Genomic DNA, 20,122 nt, shown 5'->3' with positions numbered 1-20,122 from the left:
CTGGAAAAGTAAGTTGCCAAATCGTGCAAGGGCTGAGTCGTGATTGAAGGAGCTCGCTCACTGAAGAGGATACAATCAGTGTCAAATTCCCATGGCACCTCCACACGCGCACGCCCTTGCTATACGTCTCTAAATTCACGATGTTTTTATATACAACAAAAGTTTACGTCTCTTAATGTTGTTACTTTTCCAGAATAATTAAGTTTAAAACATTCAACTATTAGCTAAGCAGCGTTTAAGGACTAAACGATTTCTGCTTTTATGAAGGCGTACACAATCTATATGTCCATAACGCAACGGATTTTTTCATTTGTGAGAGTTTTGGCGAACATTTATGCAGCTGTTGATTCATGATACTGATATGGCGTTTCATATCACTGGTTTGCGGTTTGAGAATTCTAACTTAAGTTGCGATTTCCTGTAGAGTAAACTTGGTATATGGGGGGGGGGGGGGGGAAGTAAAAACATATTTATTAATAGCGTAAATAACACAAATAAAGCTCATGTACAGTGGGCAATAAATAGCCTTTTAAGACAGACTATGTTCTTATTGCTGATCAATCAAATAGCAATGAAAAATGGCAAGATATAGCCTATCATGTGCAATATATATTGTACGTAAAAACAATGATTCAGGTAAAAATGCTATAGGCTACAATTCAAATATAGCTATAAATCAACTTTAGAGTTGCTATTCTTCGTTTAATAGATTTTCACCGCAAATAAAGATGGCAAAATGATTCTATCAATGTTAAAATGTCAGACGAATAAGTAAATAAGTGATTTTAAAATCTCATTATAATCAGTGAAGTTTAAACAGGGTGTTTGGGTTTAACAAATATTCTGAGAAGTTAGTGCAATGAGAGTTCACCAATAAGGAACAGAGCTAGATGCTTTTGTGTGACTTCACTTCCCAATTTTAGAAAGGAGAGCTCAAAAAGAAAAAAACCGTTGCCATCCGGTTATGGTCTAAGCGAAAATAGTATGGTTTGCGCTGATGACTAAATGCGCCTGTGCACACAAGTCGATGCGTTTCAGCTGGGTTATCAAAGTACCTACGTTTATTTAGCTTAAGTTTACAAAAGTATTTTCTTCATGAACTCCACCGAAATCTGCAATGGACTGTACTATTAAGGTAGGCGTTTGATCTGGTTTATTGTCTGTTCTGAAAATGAGTAGCGAGTGCGCAACCACCCACACGGTTAGCGCGACTACTGGTGAGAGAGGCAAGGCGGTGATGCAGGTCCCCACTCTTTCCTTCTTGTACAAAATTTCCTCTTCCTTCCCGTTCGTGGTTGAATGTCGGCTCTTTAATAACACAAGAAACCGCTACAACATTTAGACTCAGATAAAAAACGAAATGGTGTCCAGAGCGCGCGCGAGAGGGTATGCACAAATTTGTTATTCCATTCGTTTTTATTTTTTAACAGTTACGTTCTACTATGCAAAATGGCATATTTAATGATCTTTCCAAGGCGGTTAGGTACATGTAGCTAACTTCTTTTTCAAGTATACCATCTAAAGAACGACGAAAACTCAAGCAAATGCAAACTGGAAAACAATATACCGAATTTCACATATGGCACAATTATGGCGGGGCGCTCTCGAGGCAGGTGGCTTTATGGCGCCAACAACAAGGTACACTGTGGATACTTTAAAATCACGAATCGAATAGCGTCTGCTATTGTTATTTTGTATACTTTCAGCTCGTTAAATTGTTCATGACAGCTCGACAAGAACATATATTCATGTATATTAACTGTGATAAACTGCATAGACTGAATTTCTTTCGATTTCATTGGGATGGTGACAGTATGGCAGAGAATGGTGGCAAGCAACAGCTTGTGTTATTATTAATAAATTACTTGACTTAAAGTGTTTTATTCGTTACGAAAACTATCGAGTATAGCCAAGCTACATAATGATGTGAAGTTTAAAACACTAACTACCACAATCTTGGATTATTATTTTAGAAAATCGATAATTTAGGAGGTAAGCTTAATCTAGCCTATATTCATAAACATAAAAAAAATAAAAATAAAAAAAATCATGAAATCACGCTAACATCGCTAAAATCCCATGCCGGCATTATCCGCCGTATTGGAATTCATTTTAAAATATTTAGGCCTAAATAATTAGCCTACTGTCGTCAATAGGTTATTGTTTACTAGTTGTTTTCAGACTATTTTTATCATCGTATTTTCGTCTGCATCGAAACATCGAAGCTATATTTCGTTTTAAATGGACGTGGTCTTCAAACAAGAGTGGAAAAAAGCGCTATATAAAGTGTAAAATTAAACTTGTTGTTTCAAAGATTGTAACATCGCAAATATTCCAATTTAACGTCTTAGTTTGTTCGATTTGGCGAATAATTTGAATGTGACGCATTTGAAAGTCAGTCAGGGTTGTTGTTTTTTTTTTTATTGTTAATTCTGTTAGCTAAAATTGTGTTGATTCAACTTGTCGACTTTACGCAATGATACATCCCCTTTATAACAGAGCAGAGAGGCATTGCAACAATTCCTCTGTTACGTGTTTGTAGCTTTTCCATGCCTGATTTAGTTCTTTAAGGAATAATAATTTATAGCAAAGTGCTGGGCGCTTGTCAGGTGTCGTTATCAGAACTCAGCAGGCTTCCTGTCTCAAACCTCAGACTTTCCGCACACACTTCCGCAGTCTCTATTCGAAAAAAAGCCAACAAAGACTGACAAAACATAATTGATTTGATAGATGTGCGATGCCAATGCATTGTTCTACATTTTCAATTAAACTGTCCGGACTATAAACTGAAACAAAATCGAACGTGCTGCGTCTCCATGAGCTGTGGCGTTGTAGTAATGCAGGCTCTCCTCAAAAAAGCGCCCCCATCTTTACTTACAAGATGCTGCTGATTAAAACTTGTGAAAACCACAAAGTGTTTTTGCAGCTCAGAGCGCAGCTGCGTTTGTCTTTGCAAAATCAGCATGCCTTAACGTCAACTTCTGCTTTCTTTCACTCTCGCAAAACGAACATGACTAACATAACTGTGAAAGTTCTAGCTATGATTCATGAGCAATTCATAATAAAACATCTATAAAAATTAACATTACTATTATATTACACTATAAATTATAGCCTAACTTTTATAAAGTATAACTATAATAATTTGCATTATTATTAGTAGTGTTATTTATATTATTATGATAATGTTTATATTTTAAGTTCTAGTAATTTATATAGGCTATACATTATTATTTGTAATTTTTTTTTTTTACTAAATTGGCAAATCCTCACGCTGGTAGTAACGACTAATGTGGCTATTATGTCAGTAGCCTAATTAAACGACCAAACGAAACAAACAAAACGATTTATTCTCTCAGTCGTGACGGTCCCCGCTGTTAAAAAGTATTAAAGCTGTATTTGGTTTCGAAAATGTACTTACTGCAGTGTAATCACTCAGTCAAATGAGATGCAAACAATTCAGCAAACGAAAAGTGAACATGTGGTTGCCTAGGTGAGACTGGGGTTGGTTTGCACATTTTTCATTCTTTGTTAAATATCTCAGGCGAAACATGCAACAAAATTATCCAGATAAAATAAAAATAAAAATTCATGACTGAACTGTTATGGTGTGCAACTGTGTCCATAATCCTCAGGTTGTGGGATTGGTTTGCACACTGTTAAAGGCAATAGATGAAACAACAAACATAAATAATAAAAATGGTTATTGTAAACCAAACTGACACCACTTAACACATCTGGTATAATTATATATTTTAATGTACACTCTAAAAAAATGCCCAAGTTGGGTTGAAAATGGACAAACCCAGTGATTGGGTTAAATGTTTTCAGTTTTATTTAACTCAACTATTGTTTAAATATTACCATATGGCTGACTTAGAATGAACCCAAAATATTAAAAATCAGACACATAATTACTAGAGGCAACAATAATAATCAAAAGGTGAACATTTATTAATAAGCAATAATGTTTAATTATTATTCATTAAACTTATTATTAAACATATTAATAAATGTTAAGTTCCAACATATTTTGGGTTCATTTTAAGTAATTTTTAAACAATAGTTGAGTTAAATAAAACAACCCAGCAGGTTAGGCAAACATTTAACCCAACCGCTGGGTTTGTCCATTTTCAACCCAACTTGGGTTGTGTTTAACCCAGCCTTTTTTAGTGTGTACTATAATTTGCTCTTCCAGTTGTCATTTCTACCACATACTATTATTTGTATACCCTTATGAATGTTTTATTATTTTATTATTTTGTACTAACACTGAAATTATGCCACCTGCCTAACAAAATTAATTAAAAGTCTTAGCAAATCTTAATTAAAACATAAACAGTTCCTATATCTATTTGTTCTGAAGCAACTAACATGGATATATCAATTAATGGATATATTTGAAATATCTTTCTGCATGTTATTTTTTATAAAAGTTGTAGTAACCCTGTGCCAAACAACCCGAGTCTTTATTAATAATATACATCAAGGACATTTATTTTACAATTCACAAAATTAGACATTATTAACCCTCTGGTGCCGTTTGTTATTTTTGACCGATTTTTTTTCTGTCATCAGAATGGTACGAAACTTGGTAATGGTTTCAGCACTTGCTATGTAAACACGCACACACGCAAAAACAAACAAAAAAAAAAATAATGGAAATGATTTGAAAGGGTTGAATGGTCCTGAAAAAAAAGTCACTTGTATTGTTTGTGACCACATTGGAAATGAATGGGACACAAATTTCATCTAGTGGAAACGTTTGGTACTGCGCCCAAACAAAATCTTACCGAAAGCTAATTTAAAAGCTTTTTTTTTTTTTACATCATTGGAATGGTATGAAACTTGGTAATGGTTTCGGCATTTGCTATGTAAGCAAGCACGCACGCACGCAAAAAACAAACAAACAAACAAACAAACAAACAAACAAACATGGAAATGATTTAAAAGGGTTGAATGGTCCCAAATAAAAGTCACTTGTATTGTTCGCAACCGCATTGGAAATGAATGGAACACGAATTTCATCTAGTGAAAACGTTTGGTATACTGCGCCAAAACAAAATCTCTCCAAAAGCAAATTTTTTGAGATGTCAAGCTCAAATTTGGAACACAGCTTGTTTAGATTTATGGCTTTGATTTTCTCAGTTTTAGAGTAAAACATGTTTTGGAAAGTATATATTTCACATAAAATTTCTATATGTTTTTTTTAGTTTCACTTTTTTTTTAATGTATATATACAATCTGCCAAGTGTCATCTTTAAAAAGAGACCATACTTAAGTCTGTGCTCCAAAGCATTCAAGATTTATGACAGTTTAAGTTGGAAATGTCATTTTCAGGCCTATGCTCAAAAAGTGGTTAACAGGTAATAAATAGATCATAAATATTCCATAAACATAATTTAGTACCATAAAATCCCCTAAAAATACAAAATATTAGATTTAAAAAATATATTATTGAATTAAAATATAGTATATTAATGTCACTGAAATAATAATAAATTACGAGCAGCACCGGAGAGTTAAATATTTTTATGTTTTAATTTTAATTTTATTTTAAGAGTACATGTGGTCAACTAATATACCTGCAACTTTTTTGCATGTCTGACTTTTGCAATTTACTGTGATTTTCCCTCATACCTCAAGCCAACAAATTATACGTTTTAACCACGTTTCGACTACTAACATTTTATCACTAACACTGAGCCTGACGAAGACCTGACTGGTCAAAACATTGCGCTGTTTGGTAAAAGATTTTTGGAGCAGCAATTTCAGTGTGCGGACATTATTTGTCTTTGTTCATCGATCATCTTTTTGTCCTGCACCTGAGCCCTAATTGGATTTTTGGATGTGCACAACTTATTTGTATTTTTGATTCAAACAAATTATACTTAACCACAACAAACCAGAATATGATAATGCTGACAGTCTTGCTTGTGAAAAAAATTAACACATCAGCCTTTAGATGTCCCATTATAAGCAAAGGGACATTTCATAATCTGCTTTCATTACCAAAGATTGACCACAGTGCTCTTAGGTTCCTGTAACATGCATCAGATTGTACAGCTTAGAAAAATGAGTCTAAATACTCAGTTTACTAGTAATCTAGTAAATCTGTTTGCAATGAGTTCCACCCTTTGAGGGTGATTTACTGAGCGATTAGTTTCTGTGCAAAACCTCCAAAACCTGAAAGCACTGAGCATGTTTAAAGCAAGTCTCCATGCAGTGTAGCTCTACCACAAGCTTTGTTGTGACAAAATTTCTTTCACAAGACCAAATGGAGGTCTGTTGCAATTGACTTGAAAACACTGCACGCATGTCACAGGCACCCAGCGGCTCCAAGGACAGCACAACAATAGCATGACGGTTTATGTGCATCTCTTTTTGTTTTTGATGCGAGATGCACATTAATCTCACTGACCTCGACATTTTGCACACAGCGTGCAGTTTATGCTTGCTAAAATATTGTTTTTGGTTTCTCAGCAACAGAGACGATCTGAAACTCATTGAACAGGAAGTCAGTTGTGGCATTAGTGGCCAGGGTAGAGTATGTTTATGTTCATCACTTGAGGAGATAGAGCAGTACTATGTATGTGGTTGTGGTTTAAAAGGTGCATAGGTGCAGAATAATTTTAACTGCAGAATTAAATAGCAGGTGCTCCACTAGCTCAGTTAAAACTGGCCTGGTATCAACTGTTGTGTTTTAAGATGCAGAATTAACTGAATACATCAGTTAATTCAAGATCCAGGCTGTTTACATTTGTATACGGATTCAAATTAACCAGTTTAAATCAACCTCAAGTGAATTTTCAAATGGCGTTGGACAATGCAAGAGAGGCTGCGCATAAATTTCAGTGTATGTTGGCTCTCCTACACAGATCAGCAACAAGTTTAGCATCATCTGTGCCATTAGCTGAGGTTGCACTTCGTTGTTCGTTGTCGTACATGTGTAAACAAGACTGACGCCAGCAAATGCACGCAGACTAGGCGGTGCAAAAACAGTTTGAGCTCTCAGCTTGGCCTTGTTTTGAGCCTGCTTTCACTTCTCTACTAGAGCAGAGATCACAATGCATTTGATAGCTAGCGCTATTTCACGTCTAGTTCAATATAAGAATTGGAAAAAGAGGCAGTATTTTCATAGTGGATTATAATAGGCAAGAATATAAGACATTTTAAGAGAAACTAGTAATATTGACAGACTTCTTTCCATCCATCCATCCATCCATCCATCCATCCATCGCATGGTCAAGTCTACATTTAAAGTTGTGTTAATTCGTCTCAAATTTCTTTGAATTTCAATTCAGTGTAATTCTACTTCCTTCACTCTAAAAAAAAAGGATGAGTTGTTTCAATCCAAATTTGGACAAAACCATTGGATTAAATTATAAAAATTAAGATTTTAACCCAACAGTTGGGTTTGTCCATATTTGATCCAAATTTAGGTTGAAACAACCCAGCATTTTTTAGAGTATTGCATTCAAATTTGAAGTGCAATTCTTCATCCTGTTTGCTGCTTTGATTCAAATTAAGGGATGCTCAATTCAATTCTGATTTGACAACAAAACCCAACAACCAAAGATGGTGTTGGTTGGGACTGTATTGATAACATTCTTTCCTGGTAGATTTGAAATGAAAATTCTGTCATTAATTACTCACTCTCATGTCATTCCACATCCGTAAGACCTTCGTTCATCTTCAGAACACAAATTAAGATATTTTTGATGAAATCCGAGAGGTATATACAAGACTGCAATTTAACCACCACTTTCCAAGGTCAACAAAGCTAAATACATTGTTAAAATAGTCCATGTGACTGCAGTGGTTTAACCTTAATGTTATGAAGTGACAAGAATACTTTTTTGTGCAAAAACAAAACAAAAATAACTTTATTCAACAATAACTTCTCTTCTGTGTCATTCTCATATGTTATTTACGTTCAACGATTCCAGGTTCTACGTCAGAACGGTGAAAGTAATTTTTTTGTTGTTTTTGCGCACAAAAAGTATTCTCGTTGCTTCATAACATTAAGGTTGAATCACTGAAGTCATGTCAACTTTTTTAACGATAACTTCAATACCTTTCTGGACCTCAAAAATGGTAGTTGTCTATGGACGAGTCACATACCGCTCAGATTTCATCAAAAATATCTTAATTTGTGTTCCAAAGATGAACGAAGGTCTTACTGGTTTGGAACGACATGAGGGTGAGTAATTAATGACAATTTTCATTTTTGGGTAAGCTAACCCTTTAACCTGAAATATGCATAATATGATCCATTATATGCATATATCCATCACAATCACTTTATCAAACCGAACACTGAAACAGATTCTCACAGCAAATTCACAAAACGTCAGGTCAGGTGAAAGCACTTTACAATGCCGCCTCCTCCCTGTTTGGTGACCCTCAACCTCTCAGCATTCAGAACAAATTTGTTTTTCAGCTTTAAATGACCCACATTTCTACCACTCCTCTGTTTCCTATCTCATGCCCCATGCCAAAAGGTTTCACTGCACATGGGGGCCAGATTTCCTGTGAGCCACCGAAAAAGCTCAGTGCTGACGTATGTCAGCTCTAAAGACAATACTAAAGCCTTCTAAACAAGCTCCCTGAATTCATCTATAACACAAACATTTATTCACACACAAACACTTACATACATTTGAATGTTTAAAACGTCTTTTTGAAGTTTCAAACGGACACATCTATACCAGAGCAGTTCAGTGCAGACTAACATTAAACACAGGAAGAAAAGGCACAGAAGATGTCACAATTTCTAATTTGACTCACAACTAATTTCACTCATGCCAAGTCATATCTACCTGGAAGTCGAAAAACGCCCTAAACCATTCCGATAAACTGTTTTTTTTTTTTTAAGTTTCAGAATTAATATCGTGTTGCTGAACATTTTAGGTAGTATTTCTTTCAGTCAAAAGATTTAAAGGTAATTTCTATCAACTCTACAGTTTTTTCGTCCAAACCTTAACGAGTTCATGCCCCAAATCAATTCTTACGACATCAGTCACCGATTAGAAAGCCGCAGCAGAGCGATAGCAGCAGAAACCCGTAACATCCGTGTTCTTGAATTCCTGACAAAATGATGTACAGTTATTCCTATCCTTATCCTATGATTTGTTATTCACCTTAAATCAAGTGGTTGAGCAAATGTTTTTCGCTTACATAACCATTGTGTATTGTATACGTCACAGGAAGCTCTATCGGTGGTGAGTGAAGACCAGTCCATATTCGAGTCGCCCTTCAGCGGTCCCCAGGCCATGCACATGAAGGGAGAGATCACCTCGCCTGCAGTGTTCAGACAGGGTTCTGAAGACAGCGTAGAACCGACTGAGCCAGACTGGACCGGATCAGCCGCACAGAACCCTGCCAAGAGAGCAGAACACATCAACGGAACCAGGTGGGGTACCAAACACTGATGTCAGAATACCCGAGTATTCATCTAAAGGGCTCATTCCCTCAAATAAATTAATTCCGGCATTAAGTACTCACCTTCATGTAATTCCAAATCTATATGGTTTGTTTTCTTCTGTGGAACACAAAAGGATAAGTTTAAGAGAATGTCCAAGCTGCTCTTTTCCACACAGTGACAGCGGACAGTGACCACAGGCTGTCAAGCACCATAAAGTAGTCCATATGGATCAGACATGACATTTGAAGTATTGTATGACATTTAATTCACTTTTTTATATTTAAACCCGCCATGTCGCTGGTCACGTTACATGCGAGAGAAACCAGTGCCATTCAGTATCACTGATGTCAAACCTGTCGCAATGCATATTTGGATTTTTTGGGCTAAACCGTTCCTTTAACGTCAAAACTGTGCGCATTTAGAACAAAAACATTTAGATTTCCCGTTTTCTCCGTTCCATGCCACAGCCGTGAATCCCCAGTGGACTGCAGTGTGACTAAAAGGACCCGACACATGAGTAACAGTGATGGGGGACAGTTGGCCTACCAGGCCTCTTATCCAGAGCCACGGAGTAGCCCACAGACTGCCACCCCACCCAGCAGCGCCACAGAGGAGAAGAGGGTGATTGTACCAGCAGGTGAGATCTGTAGTCTCTATATAAGAGTAAAGGTTGTTTATATAGGAAAGTAGTGTCTGATTGTATATTTTATGTATAAGCTAAACTTCACAAGCCTTTTTACTTCTGTAATGGGACATAGACTAAAACTTTTTTTAAAGGAATTAATACTTATATTCAGCAAGGATGCATTCATTTGATCAAAAGTGACGGTAAAGACATTTCTAATGTAACAAAAGATTTCTATTTCAAATAAATGTTGTTCTTTTGAACTTTCTATTCTTAAAAATCCATCATGGTTTCCTCAAAAATATTAAGCAGCACAACTGTTAGCAACATTGATAATAATAAGAAATTATTCTTGAGCACTAAATCAACATATTAGAATGATTATTGAAGGATCATGTGACCGAAGACTGGAGTAATGATGCTGAAAATTCAGCTTTGCATCACAGGAATAAATTATATTTTAAAACATACTCAAATTAGAATACAGTCATTTTAAATTGCAATAATATTTCGCAATATTACTGTTTTTACTGTATTTTCTGTCAAATAAATGCAGTCTTTGTGAGAGAATTCTTTTAAAAAATTAAAAATCATACCAACCCCAAATGTTTGAATGTATGCAAGAGTGAAAAAGGATATTAATAAATAAAAAAATAAAATACAAAAAAAGAGAGGATATTCAAAAAATGAAAAAAGAAAAAAAAAGATTTTGTCCATAAGGAACTGATTGGATCATGTAGTACGTCTCTGTGTGTCATGGTAATTTGGTTAGCTTGGTAAAAATTTCAGGTTATAATTTTATGTAATTTTATTTCCTTTTGAAATACTATGCACCTACTTAAGATTAGGGACATGTATTAAGTTAATAATTGTATCAAATTTCAATTTTGACTTCATGTCGTCGGTTGTTGTTGTTAGCTAAACATTAGAAATTGAAATTAAGTTCAAATAAAACAGCAATATTAGATGAAAAAAATGCACTTAAGTACACTTAAATTGAAATTAGAATATAAAAATAAAAGCTAATTCAAAATACTAATAAATACTATAATAATATATAAATAACACTAACACTGGTTGACTGTAATGTTTTGTAAAATAGGAAGAATTTGACCACTGGACACATTTAGTCTGGAGTTGACCAATTTCTATAGCCAGAGGATGTATAGATGTCTAAACAAAGTTCTGTGGTAATGATGCAGTGACCACAGGATCTTGCATCACTTAACAACTTGTGCTTTGTGGGAAAAAGTCAGGTTTGTAACACAAGGGCATCAAAACACACTGATGCCCTTCCTTCTAGTAGATCCCTGTAACCCAGCAGACTAAACTACAAATGATTGCACAGATTCCAACAGAGATAATCACTCTTTGCTTACAAGCCAATTAGGATGCTGAGTTATCTTCAGGGAGGCGTTTTGAAGGTCGGTGTAACATTATTAAAAGGGCAGAATGGTGGAGTCGCTCCATGCATTGTGCGACAATGAGTGTATGGGATACCTCCTCATGAGTCACCCAGACCAAACAATTATAATGCTCATAATACTCGGATATGACGTCATATTTCAAGGACACATAAGAGTATGGTGGCTTATAACAGAAGGTCTGTAATACCTGGAGAGAGATATCCTTTAGCATTCCCATTCATCTCACTGGCAGCTGCTCCAGACAATGGTTTAAAAAAAAATAATAATAAGTAAAAAACCCCCCAAAACATAAAAAAAAAAAAAAAAAAATGTCTGCCAGTGAAGATGCTTTTTGAATCAGATGATGTAGTTATGACATTTACCAGCAGGGGCTAACTGAGTCACATTAACCATGACCAACCATGACCCCTTAGCATATAACGTTATAAAACCCTTAGTAAAGTACAAAAAACATCAGCACTATCTTAGTGAGAGTAGGAACAGCAACAAAGGGTGCATTGACTCTTCTTTTGAACTCTGATCAGTCCTGCCACAGCTGAAGCACTTGTTCCTCATTTTATTCTTGCTTCTGTCCTGCTTTAGACCCAGAAGTATGGACACAAGACCATGTGCGGCAATGGGTAGACTGGGCGATAAAGGAATACAGCCTATCCGATGTGGATGTGTCCCTCTTTCATACCCTAGATGGAAAAGCTCTCTGCAAAATGACCAAAGAGGACATGATGCGTCTTACTTCAGCATACAATACAGACATCCTGCTCTCCCACCTAAACTACCTCCGGGAGAGTAAGGAACTTCTCCATTAATTCCATATGTATAATCCATTACTAATTGTTGATTCGGTCAAGCAAACATCGGGAAAAGCTATAAAATGACTTTAATCATACTGGAAATGTTTGTGCCTATTTATTTATATACAGCAGATTGAAAGCTTGTTATCTTTACTACTGTTCACTCAGGTAGTCCCACTTTTTCCTACCCAACAACCCCAACCAATACACAACCACAACCTAGACTACAGGTGAAAGCTGGTAAGTTAAACTTCTTTGCCATGTTTTTAAGGATAATTTTATATAGTTCTGACTGCAAATGCTGATTGAATGAGCTGAATTTGGAGCCTCTTTATATACTTGCATAATATTTTATATTAATGCATCAGAGTGAGATATTTTCTGGAATTGTAATGATTCTTCCCAGTGAACTATAAGGTATTATTTGCCTAGTAATATTCTAATTAATTTTAACCACTGCATTATATAATGATCATACTGCAGTTTCTGCCCTTCCATAAGTATAAAATGCTGCGCAGAGGACGCGAAATGTGTGAGGAAATCCATTTGATTGTAATCTATGATAAATAATTGCAATGCTCTGGTCAACCGCTATAGATTTAGTGTCGCTATAGAGTTAGAACCGGTGAATGCGGTTTACAGGTTTCATAGAAAGAGAATGCTATGAGCGCCTGACGCCTGTGAGCAGCAGTGAGCCAAAATAAATCACACGTTCATGTTCAACATATTTAGCTATTACATCTGTTTAAATGCTTCAGTTTATTTTCATATTATAATATTAAAACAAATTGAAGCATTTAAACTAATATAATATATCGGTTTAAATACTTCAATTTGTTTTTATACATTATATTATATTATATTATATTATATTATATTATATTATATTATATTATATGCCTAATAAAGAATTGATCTCACAAAGGGATTGTTTAGGGCTCCATGCCATTAAAAAAAACCCTGATATAGACAATCATTTAAATTCATAAGCTATAAACAAACACTTACTTTTGATGGTTTAATGCTGTCTGTTGCCAATAATTGACCGTACAAAAACATTATGGTTGTCCCAAACCATCTCATAGTAACTGCTTCATTTTTTATATTATATATTATATTATATTATATATAAAACTGTTAGTTCCTGTCCTTGATTCTGACTGGTCAATAGAATGACAGCTTCAGCAAACACCCTTAGCAACCACTCTTAGCAACGTAAACAGTTTGTTCTTTATATTGTTCATTGACGCTTACTGTATTATGTAGAAGAGTATTGTAAGAAAGAGATTGAGTGAGCGAGTTTATTACCTGCATTCAGATTTAGCATTTTCCTTCAGGTCAGTCCTATGTTCATAATAAAAAATCTGTTTAAATGTCCGATGTATTATCTTGTCCTTTTAACAGTTAAGGGTTTTTTTTTAAGGGACTGACAGCTCTAGTCAAAGCATTTGTCTGTTGCATCCATAGACAGTACAAAAATATGGATGTAGTGTTCGTGACGTCACCCGTAGATTTTCTGAAGAGCATTTTTGAAGCAAAAATTAGGCCGCTGCCATCTTAGTAGGTCTCTCCCGGATAACTGAAAATGGGCAAAGAGGCGGGACGTGGTTGAAACTGAGGTGCCTGGATGCTGAAACCACGCCGCCTAGCTCGACATGATCATGTTAGCAGGCAAAGGAACTATATATCTATCTTAGATCTAAAATATTAATAAAAGATACCAAGTTATATCATTAGAAATTTCGCCTCTCGGGCATTCAAGTGCAGCTCCTATCTCTTTGAATGGGGAAACATCAAATTCTCCAAAGCTGTTTGCCAAGCGTTCGATTCAATTTCATATTTGAAGTCACCAATGAAATCTGACAACAACTGTCTCATAAATTTTGTTTCTAAACACCCGAATCATGACAAAAAAAAACCCTGTATTTTTCTGGCTGGATCAAGCTAATGCGCATGCGCAGTCCTAAAGTGCGCGTCTCGTGTTTCATTTCGGAGGCACGAGTCTGACTGTTTCTATAGGAACCGGAGCTTCTAACGGCCACTGCAGTGATGCGATGACTTTGCCAATCGGCGACTGGCTCTTATTTATAAGGCGTATATTATCCATTGTTTGCATCAAATTTCTTCTGAATGATCTGCTCTCCATCATCATTCTTCAAGAAATTATGCAACCTGAGCAGCGTTTATGTTGTAAAACTGTATATGATTGTGTATATGATTGTGTATATATATATATATATATATATATATATATATATATATATATATATATATATATAAAAACAAACAAATGAGCCCGCGTCCAAAGTATAATTTTTCAAAATGCAGCAGTTTTAGTTATAATGTCCAAGCAGTGCTGTCAGAGTTTTATATCCTCTTGCTATTGTCATTGTAGTAAATCTCACGAACTTTTAGCCAATGCCAAGACGATCCAACATTAACGTGTGTTCAGTTTATCTTCCGCATGTGTGCACATCTACACAGATGCACATCTGTCTCGACCATTAACGCAGCAAGCCATATTTTATAATTGTATAAAATAATCCAGAAAAAAACACAAACACAGCCAGAGATGACAAGATCAGCGGATGGAATTAGCTGAGGTAAAGTGACGGCTCATAGACAGCAGTACAATTCACCTGTCACTCAAGTGACCACGCCCTTTATGCAGAACTTTAAGGCTTAATATAATTTAAATGGATGAGTTATAAAAAAAATAAAAAATTTCACCCCCCTCAGAGTTGTCATGAAGAGCAAAATTAGCAGTATAGACCAAAACCACAATTTGTACTACCTGTAAACGTTTTTTTCTGCTGTAAAGCCATTTTAACATGGGGGTCAATGAGATTCTGCTCTCTTTTGAAGCCTGTCCCTAGCGGCCAGTTGATGAATTGCAGTTTAAGTCACTTCCGTATTGGCTTCAAGAGAAACTGGGGGAGGTTGCCACTTGGTTGTGTCTTGTTCCGTGTTCACAAGTCTTTTCAATATAAAAGTCTTTGCTACTGAGTGACTCACTCATAAATTTGCCGCCATCTAATGGCATAATAATGTAACTTCTGTAGCAGTTTACAGTCAGGGACTATTTTTATCCGGTGGAAGGAAGGCTTTTAGTGATTTTACTTCATGAAAGTTGCATTGATACATATTTTTTGGCTTTAATATTTGTATTGTGTGGTAACCGTTTTATAAAAGCAATAAGGTACGATAGGCTGTGCTGTATCGTGAATAAATCATGGCTGAAGGGCATTGTTAGGCATGACGCAAAGCTTACAAATTATATTATATTACATTATATAAATAATTGAACTTGTGTGGGATTTTTTTTAAAATGATTTTTTAATAGAATTTCTTTATAAATGTGCTTCATTTAGTGACGTCTGAATTAACTGCTTGTTTAAAATAAACATTATTTAATATCACCATGTTACATCAAGGGCCAAATCAATTAGAAATAGCACATTAAAGTTAAAAGTTACAACTGCATGATGTAACCACTTTTTGTGTGTACGTACATTGTACAGGTTTGGTTTAAAGAAAGTTTTTGCTCAGGTGGCCAAAATGTCCACCTTATAGACAAAAGTTTTGCTTAGCAAGAGAAAAAAAAAAAAAAAAAAAGAGAGAGAGAGGAAACATTGGTCACATGACTATTTTAGTTTAACAGACATTCTTAAAAACAGTCCTTACCAAAGCTAAAAATACTGTAAAGTACAGCCTCTGGTGGTTTACTTGTTTAAATGAGCTAAATAATGTATTGAAGTTATTGTAATGAAAAAATCCCATTGTCTAAGATCGAGTTTAGAGAGGTGCTATAAGGACTGTGGTTTGTTTCTTCAATGAATTTTGCCCCAAGTGTTGCAAGGTTTTTGAATTGTTGCATTTTCAGACAGGAAACAGCTGCATCAGGACAGGAAGTAAGGGGTGTAGAGCTCAGGTTAGGACACAATTGACTATTCTGTGGCAAAGAGAATCAGTTAGAACAAAAGGACATTCCCCCTGAGGAATTGTGTGCCATCTTCAGGGCTTCTTACCGTTTTGCTCCTGGCTTTGTTCTGCCCTGCGTTTCTCCTTTGGGATCTTTAATGCAGGGCTTCCTTCCTTCTGCGGCTGCCCTTCTCCTTACTCTTTAAAGCCATCCTTTCCTGTAAAATCTCCCTTTTGTTAACTGCTCCTATTCGACTTTGCCTCTGCACAGAAAACAGCTTTGAGGAGATCGGCAGAAGGAACAGTTGGTCCTCAAGCGCCTTGCCAGCTGTCCCAAAAGGTACGGTTGCTTCGTGTTCACAAAAACATTATAAAGTTACAAAATATTGTACAAATATGGAATTGTTTGCCATAACCACATTAAAAAAGTAGTAAAAAAAACCTCACCTTTTTAAAATCACAGGTTCTCCAATCGAACATCAGCATAACACCAGAATTACAGAGCCTCCACCACGACTTTCACAAGGTGGACAAGTGCACCTTTAATTCAATACTCAATGAAACTGCTTTTAATCGTCATTTTGTTTATAATACACATTGACAAATCTAATCAATACTGTATATTTTCCATCTTTGCAGACCCCTACCAAGCATTAGGTCCCCTTAGCAGCCGTCTTGCAAATCCAGGTAAGAAATAATCATGCAACTGTAAATGCATCGTCAAATTAACAACAAATGTGGCCTTTTTAAGAGTATGTAATATTTGGATGCAGTTTTGGCACAAAGTAATGCCCTTTCATTATTAAATAACCAAGATTATAGTCCAACCAAAAATTATTCAGACGTTTTTGATATTTTTGGTATATTTTTACTTGTGGGTACAGGACACTATAGTTCATTTATGTAAGTGAGGATAGCAAAATAAAGTAAACTGTGACATATTATACCCAAAAATTCTTCATACAGTGGACTACCAGTAATATTTATAAAAATTTGGAACCAAAAATTATTCAGACACAACCATGTTTTGCTTAAGTGTTAGCTGACATAATTAAGATTATTTTTTTCTGACACAGTTTAACTCTGAGATCTTGTCATATTTTATTACCTAAACTATAGTGAATTCAGATTTTCCATCACAGGAATAAATTATATTTTAAAATACATTACAATAGAAAACAGTTATTTTAAACTGTAAAAATACCATTTCACAATATTACTATTTTTACTGTATTTTTGATCAAATAAATGCAGCTTTTCAAGAGAGTCTTCAAAAACCATTAAAAAAAAAATCATGGCAACCTCAATCCTTTGAACATACAGTCAAACCAAAAATTATTCAGACGTTTTTGATATATTTTTACTAGTGTGTTCAGGACACTATAGTTCATTTATGTAAGTGAGGATAGCAAAATAAAGCAAACTGTGACATATTATACCCAAAAATTCTTCATACAGTGGACTACCTGTAAAACTGATAAAAATTTGGAACCAAAAATTATTCAGACACTTTGACCTGACCATGTTTTGCTTAAGTGTTATCTGACATAATTAAGATTAATTTCTGACACAGTTTAACTCTGAGATCATCATATTTTATCACCTTTTTTTAAACTATAGTGAATAAACTGTAATAATGAATGAGATGTTCAAGGTGTCTGAATAAATTTTGGTTTGACTGTGTATTTTTTTGACCTGAAGGCCTAAATAAAATATATAATAATTTACACCAAGCACATCATGATTAGTATGACTGTTTGCCCGACCTTCTTCACACAGAAACGAAACCATTCCACACCAAGATCCGAACGACCAAACAAAATTCTAACAACCTGCCCGTCACCAGCACTGAAAGGACTGTGGGTAGGTGTCTGACCGACCCACATTCTGTTTCTGTGTACAACATACTAAAAAGGTCACATTTGGAGAAAATAACAACTGCCTAAAAAGGCCTATCAATTCTCTGCTTAAGATCTCTGACACTCTTTATTTTTACGCAGGCTCTGGTCAGATCCAGCTGTGGCAGTTCTTATTGGAGTTGCTGTCTGACAGCAACAATGCTTCCATCATCACCTGGGAGGGCACAAACGGAGAATTCAAGATGACCGACCCAGATGAGGTGGCCAAGCGCTGGGGGGAGCGAAAAAGCAAGCCTAACATGAACTATGACAAGCTCAGCCGTGCCCTCCGCTACTACTATGACAAGAACATCATGACCAAGGTGCACGGCAAGCGTTACGCATACAAATTTGATTTCCAGGGCATCTCCCAAGCCCACCAAAACCATCCTCCAGAAGGAGGCGTTCTCAAATACCCGAACGAAGTGCCGTACGTGCAGACCTACCACAGCCACCAGCCAAAAATGAACTTCATGGGCACTCATTCAACCCCTATGCCGGTTTCCAATTCCAATTTCTTTGGGCCTCCTACCACCTACTGGAACTCTGCAACAGGGGTGGTCTATCCCAGCTCACCCATGCCACGACATCCCAGCACTCACTCTCATTTGAACTCATATTACTAAAACGGTCTAATTGTAAAGCCCAGGCTTTCGTACTCTTGGTTTTCTTCCTGACACATTAATATGCTGAAGAGAACTGAGAATAACAAAATAAACAAACAAACTGGCAACTTTTCAAGGATCCTTTTCCAATCCAAAAAACCTTTGTAGCAATATTAAACATCAAGTTCTCCATCTCATGGCATTTTTTATTTTTTTGTACAGTATATGCATAATCAAAATCAGCTGTACGTCTTCGGGGCTAAATTGTAAATATGTTTCGCATGTTTCATATAAGGCTTTGAAAAGACTGTTTCTGACATCCCCAAAAAGTATAATCATCTCTGTTTTAAATGTAATATGCCTTTGTATGCAAGTGCGTTTGTACAGACATTTTTTAATCAAATAACGTCACTCCCCTATGTGTAACATTATATTTTTAAACAATAAAACATGTAGCTCACTTAATGTATCCGTGAATTTTGTTATTGTAGACTACCCATCTATTCGTTGCATTGAAAAAAAAATAGCCCTCTCAAAATTTGTATGCTCAGAAGTCAATAAGTTAAATGTTAATTATTTTTATTTGTATACAGATTTTCACAATGGCTTTTGCTCTAAAGCATCTTTCTTTACTAAGAAAAATGCTGAATTCCTGTGACTGGGGCAAGGAAAAGTTGATGAGGAATAAACCTCACGCCCATGCTCCTCTGGCTGCTGAGTGTCAAGAGTAACAATCATCTTAAGAAAAAAAGTTTTAAAATTTGCTTGGTTAACTACTGCAAGCCTTGCATTTAAATGGTTCCTTTAAACATCCCATACCTAAATTCGATTTTACAGGCTTTAATTGTTCTCAGCACAAAATTTCAAACATTTGCATTATACTATAACATTTCTACACTTATGAAATGTAATATGAAAAGAATGCATATTTAAAAAAAAATACCTAGTAGTTGCTTTAACTACACTTCACATTATAATGCAAAATAAATAAATCATCATGAGAACCTAGAGGCCTACACATAAAAATATGTATATCGTAGCCACAAATTAATTCGTTCCCACTAATTATTAATATTTCAGCACTTTTTAACTAATTCGTTCGCTCGTTTTAAGTAAATCGTGCACACAATATAATAATTTGTTCCCTTGATTTACTAAATTGTGGCCACATTGTAATAATTAGTTCCCTTGTCGTAGTTCAATCAAAATGAGGGTACGAATACGTGGCCACGATTTAGTAAAACGAGAAAACAACATGACTTTAATGCGCAAATGCAATGCAGTGCTCCACTCCTCTCAGCTAAGAACAGGAAGCTGAAAATATACTGGACATGTGATCAAAAAAGAGTGACAAAATAGGGTGACCTGGCAATTTCTGGCGCAATATCAAGATAATGGAATAAGAATTTGTAGCAAGCAGCAGGAACT

General features: G+C 35.5%; 1 protein-coding gene across 5 annotated transcripts; it reads left to right on the top strand.

Moving 5' to 3' along the window:
* The first annotated feature begins 946 nt into the window (after positions 1 to 946).
* Positions 947 to 19,159, top strand: fli1rs (Fli-1 proto-oncogene, ETS transcription factor-related sequence). 5 transcript variants are annotated; one of them, XM_048151856.1, is made up of 10 exons: positions 947 to 1,135; positions 9,210 to 9,415; positions 9,895 to 10,064; positions 12,062 to 12,265; positions 12,439 to 12,510; positions 16,463 to 16,531; positions 16,655 to 16,717; positions 16,831 to 16,878; positions 17,971 to 18,054; positions 18,192 to 19,159. In XM_048151856.1, the coding sequence occupies exons 1-10, from the start codon at positions 1,118 to 1,120 to the stop codon at positions 18,713 to 18,715; spliced, it is 1,458 nt and encodes a 485-aa protein (XP_048007813.1). In that variant the 5' UTR covers positions 947 to 1,117; the 3' UTR covers positions 18,716 to 19,159. The 5 variants fall into 5 exon arrangements, with proteins under 5 accessions (XP_048007813.1, XP_048007815.1, XP_048007816.1 ...); XM_048151859.1 differs by lacking the exon at positions 947 to 1,135 and adding an exon at positions 1,244 to 1,386; XM_048151855.1 differs by lacking the exon at positions 947 to 1,135 and adding an exon at positions 1,395 to 1,638.
* The last annotated feature ends 963 nt before the right edge of the window (positions 19,160 to 20,122 follow it).

The sequence above is a fragment of the Megalobrama amblycephala genome, linkage group LG13 (assembly GCF_018812025.1).
Source record: "Megalobrama amblycephala isolate DHTTF-2021 linkage group LG13, ASM1881202v1, whole genome shotgun sequence".
Taxonomy (NCBI): Eukaryota; Metazoa; Chordata; class Actinopteri; order Cypriniformes; family Xenocyprididae; genus Megalobrama; species Megalobrama amblycephala.
Note: the sequence above shows the minus strand (reverse complement) of the source record. Positions and strands in the feature narration are given on the sequence as shown.

What these genes read in the sequence shown, in the direction of transcription:
- fli1rs (XM_048151855.1), top strand. Translation starts at nt 1,591, where the DNA reads ATGGCGGGGCGCTCTCGAGGCAGGTGGCTTTATGGCGCCAACAACAAG. An exon ending in TTTATGGCGCCAACAACAAG is followed by an intron (nt 1,639 to 9,209) that starts GTACACTGTGGA and finishes TATACGTCACAG; the next exon opens with GAAGCTCTATCGGTGGTGAG. An exon ending in CTTGCCAGCTGTCCCAAAAG is followed by an intron (nt 16,532 to 16,654) that starts GTACGGTTGCTT and finishes TTAAAATCACAG; the next exon opens with GTTCTCCAATCGAACATCAG.